We start from the raw sequence: 13,584 nt of genomic DNA on the forward strand, positions 1-13,584 counted from the left end.
TAATATTAAAATAAGATTTTTACAGTGTGTAAAATTATCACATTATTTTGTACTTGTGATGTTAATATTATTCTTAATGTAATAAAAAAAAAATTATTTTTTATTAATATCAAAAATATAACAAGCTTATTAGATTTTCTTACGTTAATATTGCTTAGTAAACTTAATTTGTATTTTTGAAATATTTTTTTATACGTTTTAATTTTTTTCTACTTTATTTTCGTCTACTTCTTTTTAATGCTTTTCTAATAAAGATAAGAAACGTTCTCTTTGGTCATAATTTTCTTGGTGATGTTTTGCTTTTTGTTCTACTAATTCTGCAATCCAGGTAGGTTTTTTAGGCTTTCTTCTTCTTATCGGTCGGTTCTTTAGAATATTGGCAGCTTCTAAATTTTCTTCATTTTCTTCATTTTCTTCAGTGTATTCAGTACTGAGATCTATACTTTTAGACGTATTTACATTTACTCTAAAACCGCGTGTACTTGATGCTACGGTCAAAGGTTTAATTTCTGGGTTTTTTCTTAACATATCATCAATAATATCAAAATATTCCCAGGTTTCTTTTGCTGCGCCAGTACGATTATTTGCATCTTTTAACGTTTTATATCGTTTTTTCACACCGGTCCATTTGATACAACAAATTTCTGCAGTCAAATTATAACCATGGGTGTTAATAACTGCAGCAATCGTTTTCCAGGCTTGCTTATTTAATGGACTAATAGAAGATTCTGTATACGTAGTTATTTCTGCTAGCAGCAGTTTTACCATATTATCAGTCCATTGAACTCTGTAATTCACTGTAATTACAAAAATTAGTTACTACTTGAACAAATTGTAATAATCGACTTATATAATTATCTTTATTAAATAATCATGTACATACCAACATCATTCACTTCTCTCACTGAATTTAATTTATCTGTAGCCATTATTCAACAAAGTAGACCTGTAAAAATAAGATTTTTTTAAAATGTATATTATATGTAGATTTTACTGCTACAAAAATAGAAATCTAACCAATCTGAATCAATAAAAATCTAACAGAATTCAACAAAGTATGATATGAAATTGACAGCAAAAGCCAAAATCAATTCTTTCATGACTGTTTATGTTTATAAGTAATAACATTTATTAAGAATCGATGTCTAATTAAAATTTTATATTAGATTTTAAAACAATACCGTTATGATAAAAACTTGATAGACAAGTCGTTTTCCAAGCTTGCTTATTTGATGGACTAGAAGATTTTGTACACGTAGTTATTTCTGCCAGCATTTGCCTTGTTATCAGTCCACTGAACTCTGTATAATTCACTGTAATTACAAAAATTAGTTACTATATACTTGAACAAATTGTAATAATTGACTTATAATACCAACATCATTCACTTCTCTCACTGAACTTAATTTATCTGTAGCTATTTCTCAACGAAGCAGACCTATAAAAATCAAATTTTCAAAATATATATTATATGTAAATTTTACTGCTACAAAAATAGAAACTAATCTGAACTAATAAAAATCTAACAGAATTCAACAAAGTATGATATGAAATTGACAGCAAAAGCTAAAATCAGTTCTTTCATGACTGCTTATGTTTATAAGTACGTTTAAATAAAATAACATTTATTTATAACATTTATTGAGAATCGATGTCTAATTAAAATTTTATATTACACTTTGAAATAATACAGTTATGATAGAAACTTGATAGATAAGTGAATAAAAAAAATGTTTGTAAATAAGATAACCTCTTTGGCATTACTTTAAACAATACGTTAAAAATACATGATTGTGTTACATAATTATAATTTTAATGAAGTGAATACCATACATTACAATTAAAAACAGATTATTTTTAATTGTAATAATCAAATAATTTATATCGTATTTTTTAGGTTACCTGCTACAAACTCACGGAACTCGCAACTCCCAACTTGCCCGTTGATTTGGCTTTACCCATGGTAGAAATACAAGGGTATGCTCTTGCGCATATTTCCGAACCCAGCCAATCAGCGACTTGTTCAAGCTTACGTCACACTGAGCGGCACATTTAAGCAGCGAATCTATAATAGTCATTTATAAAAGCATTTTGAGCGGACAATATGTGAATACAAAATAATGTTGATCATTTATGTGAGAGAAAATTCTGTTTTATAAATAAATAAATATATATAAACGAAAATATATAAATATAAAAAACGCACGTGACATACGGATAAACGCTCATCGTTTCCCGAATTTGTCTCTCGTTGTAGATGTTAGAAACGTTATTGTTATTTGACGAATTTTATAATTATTTTATGTGGGTTTGTCTAAATATATGATATTACAGAAAATATTATTATTATTAAGAAAAAAAGAATTGTGTGCATTGAATAAAAATCATTGCAACGTACGGAAAAATTTCACATAAAACGAGATTTTAATTTCCAGTCATTTATTATTAAAATTCTGCGAATTATTAGTTTTAATCAAAACTGGTCGGAAAACGATTGGAAAAGAATTGTCAGCTGAGACGCAAAACAAAAATATATTGTGGCGTACGACATAAAGAACTATATATGCAGAGGAAAGATGCAGATAAAAGATCAAATAACAATAAATGCAAATATTTAATATACAGGTTTTTTATTAGTAAATTTTGACATCTTTCTTTTTTTTTGCCTGTGATTTGCGATTGCAATCGCTCGGTTCATTTCGCGCAGCCTAATATATGTCCTAGTCCTAATGAGGCATAGTAATGCCTCTCTCGGTATTTTAATTTTCAATTGTGGTTCTATTATTTTTGCTAAGTTTTGAAATATAAGATTTTCTTTATTCAAACTGGATCCGTGATATTTAGCAAACTCAATATTCATTATACGAGCACATTGTAATAATTTGTCACTCGGATACATACATTTTCCTCGCGAAATAACTTGCAGCCAATCTTGGTCACCCGTTGTTTCCAATTGGCGCGTTTCAATACCTAATGTTTTATCTGTGCTTTTAAATCTAAATGCTACGTATCCGGCTATATATTTTAAACCCTCTTCTTCGATAGCCTCGCTAATATTAAAATCTTCTAATTTCTGTAACAACTGTTCTTCCTCATAACTTGGAATAATTGCGCACGAATCCAACGCAGAAGGTTCATATGCTTCATCAAAACATATCTCTTCTTCTTCATAACTAGTTATAGTAGTAACTTTTTCGTCAACATAGGACGCAAGCATATCCGTTAACACGGACTCTTCGACATCACAGCTAAGAGGAGATACAAAGATCGATTCGTTCGATTTGCTTTCTTGAACATTACATTTATCTGACAACACATTACTAGAATGTTTGCCTAATATATAACGCTTTAATCGGTACTTGAAATCTAATGGTGTTGGATGATCGTACGCACACCCCATTGAACGTATAAACGAAAAAAAATTTTCTAACAGATCTTGATTAAAACGGTAAGTTATCAAATACGTAATAGGAAAATCAGAAGTACCATATTGCTCTTGTAAGTACGGTAGCAGTTGTTGTAAAGAGGTGTTACTGAGTATAATACCTTTTTGAAAGGGCAGCAAAGTTATATGCTTTCCTATCCTAGTTTCTTTGATAAAAGTCGTCATGTTATTCAAAATTATATTCTGTTCTTCAATATTTATACCATACGCATTTTTTCCTGTATATTTACCGTACATACATTTCGAGTTAAACACATCGAACCAGTCATTACATAGTCTGATAACATACGCAGTTTCTTGCCATGATAAGTTCGAAAGGTAACCTTTATGACCGCACCATTCTATCGCAGATGCTGTTGTGTTTGATAACACTTGCGCAGCAGGAAGAACTTTCTGTCTCTCGGAACCTTGTACTTGTACATGATACTCAGTGATTTTATAGCTCGTTTTTAAATCTCCTGCATTAATAGAAAGCAATTTAAGCAATATTTCCTTAACAATAATTTTACCCTTCCAATTAAACCCTTGATCCAGAAAATGATTCCTTATCAGCTTGAGAAGATGCGGTGCATCTGCAAAAACAAACACTTTTAAATTATCGCATACAGGATGTTGAAAATAAGACTTTTTGGGGTGCATGCCTATTTCTAATTGTGACCATAGTTTAAGATTGCCCGGGCCCATATCACTAGTAATTGCAACGACTGTATAACCTGCATCATGCAATTGTGATATAATATTATTGAAAGTTCTTACATCCATTGCTTCATCGTACTGGTAATAAACAGGTTGTTTCCAAGAGGCAAAAAGGCTTCTTACCATCACACACTGACAAGTTTTATGTGGACCGATAACTTTTTCTACTTTACGATCTATCGCAACTTTGTTGTTTATATAAATCTCGTCAAACGTTAACACAACCAATCTTTCAATATCTGGCATGCATTTTCGTTTTGCAATCATGCAATAAAGTACGGAGGATAATATACCAGGCTCGACATTGACTGTACTTGCCCACCTTCTTAGTGTTGAAAGGCCTGGAAGTGGCATTTGCAAAACATTCTTCATATAACGATATGCCTTTGGGCTGACACATCGCAAGGATATAGCACGTGCGATATCTTCAGAAGACCACTTTATTTTCCGCAATGAAGGATTCAATATCATCCGTATTTGTCCTGGACTAAACATTTTTCCCAATAACTCCGTCATTTTTTGTTCCATGAGTTCTTTATCGTCTTTTGGTTTTGTTTGTGTTTTGTCTATTGTTTTTTTCAGTGCGGCTACCTGGGCTTCTAGACGACGTCTGAAAGCATAAAACTATATAGTGCTACTTTTAAAACTACACCCAGCAAACCAGAACTATATATATTTATGTATTAGTAATATAATAACGATATGTAATGTCAGCACATTTATGTGGTTTGTTATGTAACTGTGTAAATATGGTTGAGCTGACATTACATATCGATGTTATATTACTGACACATATACGGTTCTTATTTGCTGGGTATACTTTGTGCTTGATGGGAACAGTAATTTATAACTTACATTTGTAACATGATAGCTTCTGTACTGGACGATGCTGGTGTCTGTTCTTCTGTACTGGACGATGCTGCTGTCTGTTCTTCTGTACTGGACAATGCTGGTGTCTGTTCTTCTGTACTGGACGATGCTGCTGTCTGTTCTTCTGTACTGGACGATGCTGCTGTCTGTTCTTCTGTACTGGACGATGCTGGTGTCTGTTCTTCTATACTGGACGATGCTGGTGTCTGTTCAACATCCATCGAAACTTCATTTGATACAGGCAAAGGCATTGTTTCAGCTAACACATTTTCGTTTGATGTTAGTGGAGGTACTGCATGGAGATGCAACGTCGGGATAGCATCAGGATGTATCTTCCTAGTTCGTGTAGGTGAATAACCTAGTAGATGTTCTTGTAAGGGCTTCGTAAAAGCTTCATCAGCAAAATGCTTCGAACATATCCTAGCTGAAGCAAACAAGGTTTAAGATTCTTAAATATATGCTTATAATAATAAACAAGAGAAATCTGTGGTACAATATTAGTTGCTTTCCATTTACATCAAAACTCAGATAATTCTCACTTGTGACGTCATAACTCAGTTAAATGCACGTTCCTTTTGCATGATGGCAAGTGAGATTCAGCTGAGTTTTTATCCACAATCGAGACTGTTGCGATAATCTGGGAACGCACGGTTGCGAGAGATAGGGTAGCACAGAGAAATCAGACCGTTATGTATGAAAGTCGCATTTATTCTGAAGACGATACACACTCGCACGCCGGTAGCTGATATCTGCGACAGAATTCGGAGCAGGAGCACAGGTGATAAGAGAGGGGTGGTTTGGTCTATCCCGGCCCGCCTCGTGCCGACCTCGTGTCAGCATTCCGATCGCGAAAGTTCGAGAAGCGCGAAAACTAATCGTCCTCAACAGAGACCATGTGCTTTAATGAATCTAATAAACTCACATTAAAAGTGAGGCTATGGACCGGTATTATTATTATGCGATAGCTTTGTCACCAAAATAAGCAGGTAAATACAAAATGACATATCTTACCTGAGTATAAAAATACTCACATATCTGAGTGACTCAGATCACTTGAGTGTAAATGGAAAGCAACTATTACTATACAAAAGTACATACCATTTTTTGGTGAAATATTTTCTTTTCCGCATGCTTGACGCCACTTATTGCACAGTGCTGGATCCTTTGGGAAGGAAAAATATTTTATTTTATTTCCTTCGATCTTTCTGGTCTTTGCCAGATAGTTCCCACACCCTTTCACATTACACGTCATTGCGTACACTGTAATAATCACAAACTGTATGTCACAATCACTGTAATAATCACGAATTACTCGACATAAACAGCGAACCGAGCGAACGCAGCCATTGCGAATCACCGAGTACATCCGATTCATTCCGATGCTACACGAATATGACGTAAGCTTAAACAAAAGTGGTGGGAATGCGCAGTGGTCTGACACGGTATGAGCATACCCTTGTATTTCTACTCTAGTCATGTCTCCTTATACTACTTCATGGAGATGACGAAGAGAGAAGTGAGACAGAATACTGCTTTATTTCGCGCATGCGCACTCCATTTTGGCCAACACTAATGGAGGATTCACACTGCGTCCGATGTTCGACGTACGACGATCCGACATCCAATAGGAAATTTTTGTCTCTAATAATAAATTCTGTTATTGGATGTCGGATCGTCGTACGTCGAACATCGGACGTGATCGGACCCAATGTGAATCCTCCATAACATCAAAGGTGCCGACCGAGAGTTGCGCTACAGGGTTGCGTTCCAAAATTCACTCTGGGTAATTAAAATCTATAGTTTACGTGACGTGCACTATAGCATTTTAGTTAACTAGAGTGAATTTTGGAACGCAGCCCTGTATATACTGTGCCTACGGCATCAACCCGAGTTCAAGCATCGCGGACATACACATACAATTACACATACGCACATACATATACACCTGGCCATATTGCCTTGAAACTTAAGAGGCAGGTGCCAGTATTAAGAAAGAAAGCATCCACTTTTAAACAATTGTAATCATATACATATCATCAAAGCTGCATTTTGGTGGTAATCATTTTAATTTTCAACGTATCAGAGACTTGCGATGTAAAATTTTTCTTATTGCATTAAGGAGCGCGATAAGAGCTTCAAGAATTCTATAGTTAGGTTAATAATGTATCTTATCTCAGGCTTATATTTTCAGATAAAAAAATCTACGTTTGTTGTTTGAGGAAGAATTAGATTCTTTATATTGTTTAAAAAGTTTAAAAAATTGCAAAAATATTACAATAAAAACCATGAGTTGTCAGAAAGGAAACGCTAGTCGTTCGAGGCCTCAAAGATACCAAAATCACACGTCCTTTAAAAACAATTTACATGACAACTCACAAAAAACAAAGCTAATTAACAGCATTGAAGTTAATAATGTATGCGAGCGTTGTAAAAGAATAATAGAGTGGAAAATCAAATATAAAAAATATAAAGCGCTTAAAGCTGCAATGAAGTGTACCAAGTGTGAGCAGAAAACTGTGAAACATTCTTATCATAATATCTGCTTACTTTGCGCTAAGCAGCAAGAAGTTTGCCCGAAATGTGGACAGAAGAAAGAAATTGTAGAAGGGAAACCTAGTAAAGAAGAACAAATTAAACTAGATGCTGAGTTTAAAACAATTCTGAAAACAATGTCAGAACGAAAACGAAGAACATTCTTACGTTATATCAGTCAATCGAGTATGTAGTTTGTGTGTTGCGTATTGAATTATTTAAAGCCTGATCTACAATGTGCTCTTTGCTTTCTGTTTTTTGCTCTTAACCTGTTTGCGACTATCCTGTATTTCGCAATTGCGTCGCGTAACGCGATGTTTTTTGCTCTCTGTCGCCTAAGATAAAAATTGACGAACTTCAGAAGAGACAAGAAACATCACGTTACGCGACGGAATTGCAAAATACGAGATAGTCGCAAAGAGGTTAAGAGCAAAACACAGAAAGCAAAGAACACATTGTAGATCAACCTTTTTAACAGAATTTTATTTATGTATGTATTATATACGTAATAGGCATAAATGTATGTTTTCATGTAATGAGCAGCGCTTGGTCTGCTTTTTTTTTAAGCAAAAAATAAGGAAAATAGTAAATCTCGTACCCCTGGATTTGATACCGATACAGATGGAATTGACAGCAAAGATAGAAATGAAGATGAAACAAGTTCGAAGAGAAGAGAAGATTTATTAATGAAACTAAAATCGTTAGCTGTAGAAGACAATGATGACCTTGATAGTGATACTGATGATGAAAGAGGAGATGATGATGTTAACAGTGATGTTGAAGATTTGTCGTGATACAAAAATATTCTAAATAAAGAGTTTTTAAAATATAATCTTTTTATTTCATTTTCATAATAATAAGTCATTAAATATTTGAGCATGTTAAACATATATCGATTGTTGTGAACATATCAACTTTAAGTTTACACCTTCATATTTTATTAATAATTTCATAAAGTTCATTATGTCATGAAAAGTTTTTATATTATCGTTTAAACTGGTTTTTAAAGATTTTACATTTTATTATGCTTTTCACATACGTCAATTAACAATAAAAATGGAGGACAAAGAAAAACCAGGAATGAGTTGTATCATAAAAGGTGAACTATATAACAATTATTTATTTTGATAACAATACAAACTACATGAATTGTCCCTTTTATATTAATATAAATTTGTGAATGTGTAGGTCCTGGGCCAGTTTACAAATTGCCAACGTTAATTGGCTATAGTGGCCATGATCCATCTCGGCATAGAAGTCCAGCGTATAGTATACGAGCTCGAACTGGTATCAAGTCTTATGTGATAGGGCCTGGTCCTCATTACGATGTCAGAAATTTAACAAAATCTGGGCCGGACAATCCACCTGCTTACACAATCAGAGGAAGGAAAGCATGGAGCTGTGAGTACAAGATTGTTCCTTCTTAACTATACAACTTGAGATATGCAGGAAATTAATATTAATTCATTTAACTTAATATTTTGTAGTGCAAGACCATGCTCCAGGACCTGGAGCATACTCCCCTGAGTTGTGTCCACCGATGAATCATAGTCGTAGAGCACCAGCTTACAGTATCAAGTCACGAGGAATGACTAAGTATCTGGATGAAGGGCCTGGACCAAATTCGTACTATTTGCCAACGTGCATAGGGCCCAAGGTGCCTGATAAACCTGCTCAGGGTGCATTTTCTATGTAAGAAAACGTGGCTAGATCTGTTGCCATTCAATTGAATATGCATATGCGACAAAATCAAAATCATCTCTTTGTTGTCTATTGTCTATTATATCATATATTTATATTTATAATATAAATGTATTTCATATCTTTTCAGCATTGGTCATCGTAAGACACGCGAAGAAATTATGGGTCCAGGCCCGGCTGCATACATCAAAATAAACTATGATACGATAAAACGACGGAGTCCGGCATATAGTCTAAAGGGAAGACACATTTTATTAGGAAGATATGACGGTCCGGCACCAATCTTTTATCCATTGTACGATACGCGAAAACGTTCTCCTATGTATTCATTTGGCATAAAGCATAGTGAATGTACCGGAATACCTATGACACAGCTGGACGAGGATTGATTTTATAATTAAAAATTGTTATCGTATTTTTGATATTTGTGCAATAAATCTCGAATCTATTGTTGTGGGAGGTTTGGCATTACGTGTACATTACATTACATTATATTAAGGCCTTCGCACAATATAAGGATCAGATGTTAGCAATTAGCTAGGACTTAGGACTAAAGAATCAGAAATAAAGCTGGATGAGCTGGATGATGCACAATGAAAAACACAGGCAACAAAAACAAAGAATAACACAGGCAACAGAGTTTTAACTTATCGGAAGCCGTGTATCAATGCTACATCAGCTTTTGGATTTCTTATTCCTAATCGCTAATATCTGTTCTTTATATTTTTAAATTCCTTCCTTCCTATTTGGCCTTTGGCCTTATATTTTTGATTGTGCGCCGTGCGGGTGCGGGTGCGGGGGCCCCGGCCCCGGCCCCCGGCTTTACCGAATACAGGCACTGCAGGCACAAGTATGTATTATACATATACAACAAAAAGGAAACGGTGGCGCAATCTCGCATCACTGGAGAAAACGTTCGCGTCAAAAATTATCAACAGATGTTACACCGTAGTGTGATACGATATGTGTATATGTACATACATACATACGATGGCGTTAAAAAAAAGAAACAAAAGCACAGATTAATATAAACAGATAGCCAAATGGCCCCTCCTAAGTCCTAAGTCGAGACCACCATTTCCGTGACTTGATTACCAACACACTTTGCCCCTTACCGACACACTTTGCCCCTATAGGATTGAGTCCGGACTAAATCATATCATATATTACGGACTTGGTTAGATGGCGCGTGTGTGAATGGTAGCGGTGAAAGTGCGTCGTTGTGACCGGAAATAAGTTGGCGCTGCAAGTTCATATTTTTTAATTTGCTTTAATTTGCTCCCTAATTGCTCCCTCAGAATCGACGATTGCTCCCCTTTTAAGATTATTATTTTTTGAGATATTTGATAAAAACGAAAAATTTCTAATTTTTATTGAAAAGCATATTTATAATAACTCTATGCAACTTTATAGGGCATAAAACGATTGCTCCTTCATTGCTCCTTATTGCTCCATCATAATTTTAATGATTTATTGCATTTTTATTGAAAAAATAACAAATTAATCATTTCAGTATCGGCCGCTTATTGTAACTATCGCTCGGCAGCGCATGCGCATGCTACCATAACTATGCGCATGCGCGATGGTATCTGTTAGCGCTTTTACGGATACCATAGCGCATGCGCGTATGGTTTCTGCTTTCTGCTCATGGCTCCTGCAATTTTATGTGCTTCCATCTTAACTATTTCTCGCTTCGCTCTATTGGGATTTTTAATCGCTCCATTCGTATAATTAATTTTGTATGATATTTTAGCAGAGAACTGTTTATTTTCTTGGAAAAATACATTTCTCACAGTCTTCTGCAAGTATATCCAACATAAAACGATTGCTCCTTAATTGCCCACCTGTCAGCATTGTGCATGAGCCCTTATTGACGTTAGGCTTAGTTTCCACGCGTCGCGTCATCTGTCGTTAAAGCCTCTTGCACAATGCCAGGCAACAGGCAATAGGAACAGGGAATAGAAATCAGAAATCATGTATAAATGCAAAATAAACAGTGACACAATCAATAGACACAGAGTTTCAGTCACGTTGGAAATTCTGTGCCTATTGCCTGTTGCCAACCAATCATAGCATTCGAACTTTTTAGGTTGTAATTAACGATTTTTTTAGTTATTTCCTGTTCCTATTGCCTGTTGTCTGGCATTGTGGAAAGGGCTTAACCAATCTGAACAACCCATTACAAATAATGTAATAAAATAAGATGTTTTGATTGGTCGCGTTAGGCCCGGTCTACAATGGATGTCGGAAGTCGGAGTCGTAAGAAATTGACCAATCACAATCTATTATTCTCCTTGCGGTCGAAAAATAATGAATGGTCAATTGATCGGTCAATTTCTTACGACTCTGACTTCCGACATCCATTGTAGACCGGGCCTTATCCGTCGCGACCAATCAAAACATCCCATTTTGATCCCGTCAAAAGTAATGTAATAAAATAAGATGTGTTGATTGGCTAACTTGTGATGACGCGACGCGTGACGCGCTCAGTGAAAACTCGGCCTTAGTGCCCATCTACAATGACTACAATAGGTGTTTTAAGCTCTAAGGGTGCCTCCCCATGCAAGACGGAATCGCGGAAAACGGAATCTCGGAATCATTCTGATTGGTTAATCTCATAAGGCTATTGGTTAGCCTCATGGGACTAACCAATCAGAATGATTCCGAGATTTCGTTTCCGCGATTCCGTCTTGCATGGGGAGGCACCCTAAGCCTTAAGAAATTGTTCAATCACAATTGAATTTAAGGAGAATAAATTGACTGTGATTGGTCAATTTCTTAGGGCTTAGGGCTTAAAACACTCTATTGTAAATGGGCACTTAAGCCTTGTGTCCACATTGTTAGAACTGCGTCCGTGTTTTGGTTTAAGCCAATCAACTAGCAGCTCTTACAGAAAAGCAGCAGTTTCATTGGCTTAAACCGAAACCGAACGCAGTTCTAGCATCGTGGACCAAGGTTTTAAGCTATATCCACACAAACTTGCATGAGCCCATAAACATAAGCATAAGAGAATTGATTGGTCTATATGTATGTGCATAATGAAATAGATTAATCCGTTTTTTTATGCTTACGTATTATGCGTTATGCAAAAGTCTGTGTTTCTCGCTTTAAGGCCATTGCACGTAACAAAGTTTTAATTTTAATCGTAAGGCCGTAAGAAAATAAGACCAATCACACTCAATTATTCTTCAAGCGCGAGGAGAATAATCGACTGTGATTGGTCTATTAATTGTTTACAGCCTTACGATGATGACTAAAACTTTGTTACGTGCAAGGGCCTTTAAGAACGTTGCGGACGTTAAGTGAAACGCACTCATAAAAAATGTTGATTGGTTGATACCGTTCAGGCGTAAACATAATGCAAAACACAAGATGTCATGAACCAATCACAGAGCCGTATTAGCTTCTTAAGACATTACTTAAAACGATCTTGAAGACTATGAATACCGGCCATAGTTAAGATGGAAGCACATAAAATTGTAGAAGCCATGAGCAGAAAGCAGAAGCCATACGCGCATGCGCTATGGTATCCGTAAAAGCTCTAACAGATACCATCGCGCATGCGCATAGTTATGGTAGCATGCGCATGCGCTGCCGAGCCATAGTTACAATAAGCGGCCGATACTAAAATGATTAATTTGTTATTTTTTCAATAAAAATGCAATAAATCATTAAAATTATGATGGAGCAATAAGGAGCAATGAAGGAGCAATCGTTCTATGCCCTATAAAGTTGCATAGAGTTATTATAAATATGTTTTTTAATAAAAATTAGAAATTTTTTGTTTTTATTAAATATCTCAAAAAATAATAATTTTAAAAGGGGAGCAATAGTCGATTCTGAGGGAGCAATTAGGGAGCAATCGTTTGAGCTATAGTAAATTAAAAAATATGAACTTGCAGCGCCAACTTATTTCCGGTGTCGTTGTGCGATTAAGGGGATGCTAAAGCCGTCCAAATTACCGACAATTCATTTCAAAGCTCTCATTTTGAAACGGCTTTACAGATCGCAAAATCCTTTTACAGGAGTAAAGTAGAGGTACTAATGAAGGGTGGGATTGTCAAATAATTAGTAATAATTGAAAAAATTTTTAAAATGCTGTCACCTCAAAACCTTATTTTTTGATATAAACAGTTGTATACGTAATATGTACGAAATTAAACTTTCCCACCCTTCAGAAGACGTGCACAAACAATAACGTACCTTTGAAATTGAGATTGAAAGCCTGGAATAAAAATGAGAGCTTTGAAACGATCGTGTATATTTTTCACAAAAATATTCACGCAGAGCAGCAATTATGTCACAGCAGTAGTTCACGGATCTTGCGAGAGATGGCGAGA

General features: G+C 35.3%; 3 protein-coding genes and 1 long non-coding RNA gene across 7 annotated transcripts; 2 read left to right on the top strand and 2 right to left on the bottom strand.

The window, feature by feature from the left end:
• Window positions 1–599: 599 nt before the first annotated feature.
• Window positions 600–1,891, bottom strand: LOC143900906 (uncharacterized). Of its 4 annotated transcripts, XR_013257905.1 has the most exons (5): window positions 1,829–1,843; window positions 1,380–1,438; window positions 1,182–1,313; window positions 884–946; window positions 600–797 (listed from the first exon to the last, which is right to left on the bottom strand). It is a non-coding gene; the product is annotated as an uncharacterized LOC143900906 (long non-coding RNA). The 4 variants fall into 4 exon arrangements; XR_013257904.1 differs by having other exon boundaries at window positions 1,380–1,891; XR_013257903.1 differs by having other exon boundaries at window positions 1,182–1,438.
• A 722-nt stretch (window positions 1,892–2,613) lies between these two features.
• Window positions 2,614–6,468, bottom strand: LOC143900897 (uncharacterized). The gene is made up of 4 exons (XM_077412676.1): window positions 6,110–6,468; window positions 4,997–5,431; window positions 4,464–4,751; window positions 2,614–4,017 (listed from the first exon to the last, which is right to left on the bottom strand). Exons 1-4 carry the CDS (start codon window positions 6,139–6,141, stop codon window positions 3,963–3,965), a joined length of 810 nt encoding a protein of 269 aa, XP_077268802.1. The 5' UTR covers window positions 6,142–6,468; the 3' UTR covers window positions 2,614–3,962.
• A 406-nt stretch (window positions 6,469–6,874) lies between these two features.
• Window positions 6,875–8,375, top strand: LOC143900901 (uncharacterized). The gene is made up of 3 exons (XM_077412680.1): window positions 6,875–7,066; window positions 7,203–7,729; window positions 8,111–8,375. Exons 2-3 carry the CDS (start codon window positions 7,297–7,299, stop codon window positions 8,335–8,337), a joined length of 660 nt encoding a protein of 219 aa, XP_077268806.1. The 5' UTR covers window positions 6,875–7,066; window positions 7,203–7,296; the 3' UTR covers window positions 8,338–8,375.
• Window positions 8,376–8,431: 56 nt separating this feature from the next.
• On the top strand, window positions 8,432–9,800 carry LOC143900899 (ciliary microtubule associated protein 1A-like). The gene is made up of 4 exons (XM_077412678.1): window positions 8,432–8,642; window positions 8,732–8,944; window positions 9,031–9,235; window positions 9,375–9,800. Exons 1-4 carry the CDS (start codon window positions 8,600–8,602, stop codon window positions 9,631–9,633), a joined length of 720 nt encoding a protein of 239 aa, XP_077268804.1. The 5' UTR covers window positions 8,432–8,599; the 3' UTR covers window positions 9,634–9,800.
• Window positions 9,801–13,584: the final 3,784 nt, after the last annotated feature.

This window comes from Temnothorax americanus, unplaced genomic scaffold, assembly GCF_048541705.1.
Source record: "Temnothorax americanus isolate GAGA-0224 unplaced genomic scaffold, ASM4854170v1 Scaffold31, whole genome shotgun sequence".
Taxonomy (NCBI): Eukaryota; Metazoa; Arthropoda; class Insecta; order Hymenoptera; family Formicidae; genus Temnothorax; species Temnothorax americanus.

Bases quoted from the DNA above. Each gene is read 5' to 3' on its own strand.
- LOC143900897 (XM_077412676.1), bottom strand. From the start codon at position 6,141: ATGCGGAAAAGAAAATATTTCACCAAAAAATG. The intron at 5,432-6,109 runs GTATGTACTTTT...TGCTTCAGCTAG, and splicing joins AAATATTTCACCAAAAAATG to GATATGTTCGAAGCATTTTG. The intron at 4,018-4,463 runs GTGGGCAAGTAC...TTGTTTTTGCAG, and splicing joins GGCCTTTCAACACTAAGAAG to ATGCACCGCATCTTCTCAAG.
- LOC143900901 (XM_077412680.1), top strand. From the start codon at position 7,297: ATGAGTTGTCAGAAAGGAAACGCTAGTCGTTCGAGGCCTCAAAGATAC. The intron at 7,730-8,110 runs GTATGTAGTTTG...TTTTTTTTTAAG, and splicing joins ACGTTATATCAGTCAATCGA to CAAAAAATAAGGAAAATAGT.
- LOC143900899 (XM_077412678.1), top strand. From the start codon at position 8,600: ATGGAGGACAAAGAAAAACCAGGAATGAGTTGTATCATAAAAG. The intron at 8,945-9,030 runs GTGAGTACAAGA...AATATTTTGTAG, and splicing joins AGGAAGGAAAGCATGGAGCT to TGCAAGACCATGCTCCAGGA. The intron at 9,236-9,374 runs GTAAGAAAACGT...ATATCTTTTCAG, and splicing joins GCTCAGGGTGCATTTTCTAT to CATTGGTCATCGTAAGACAC.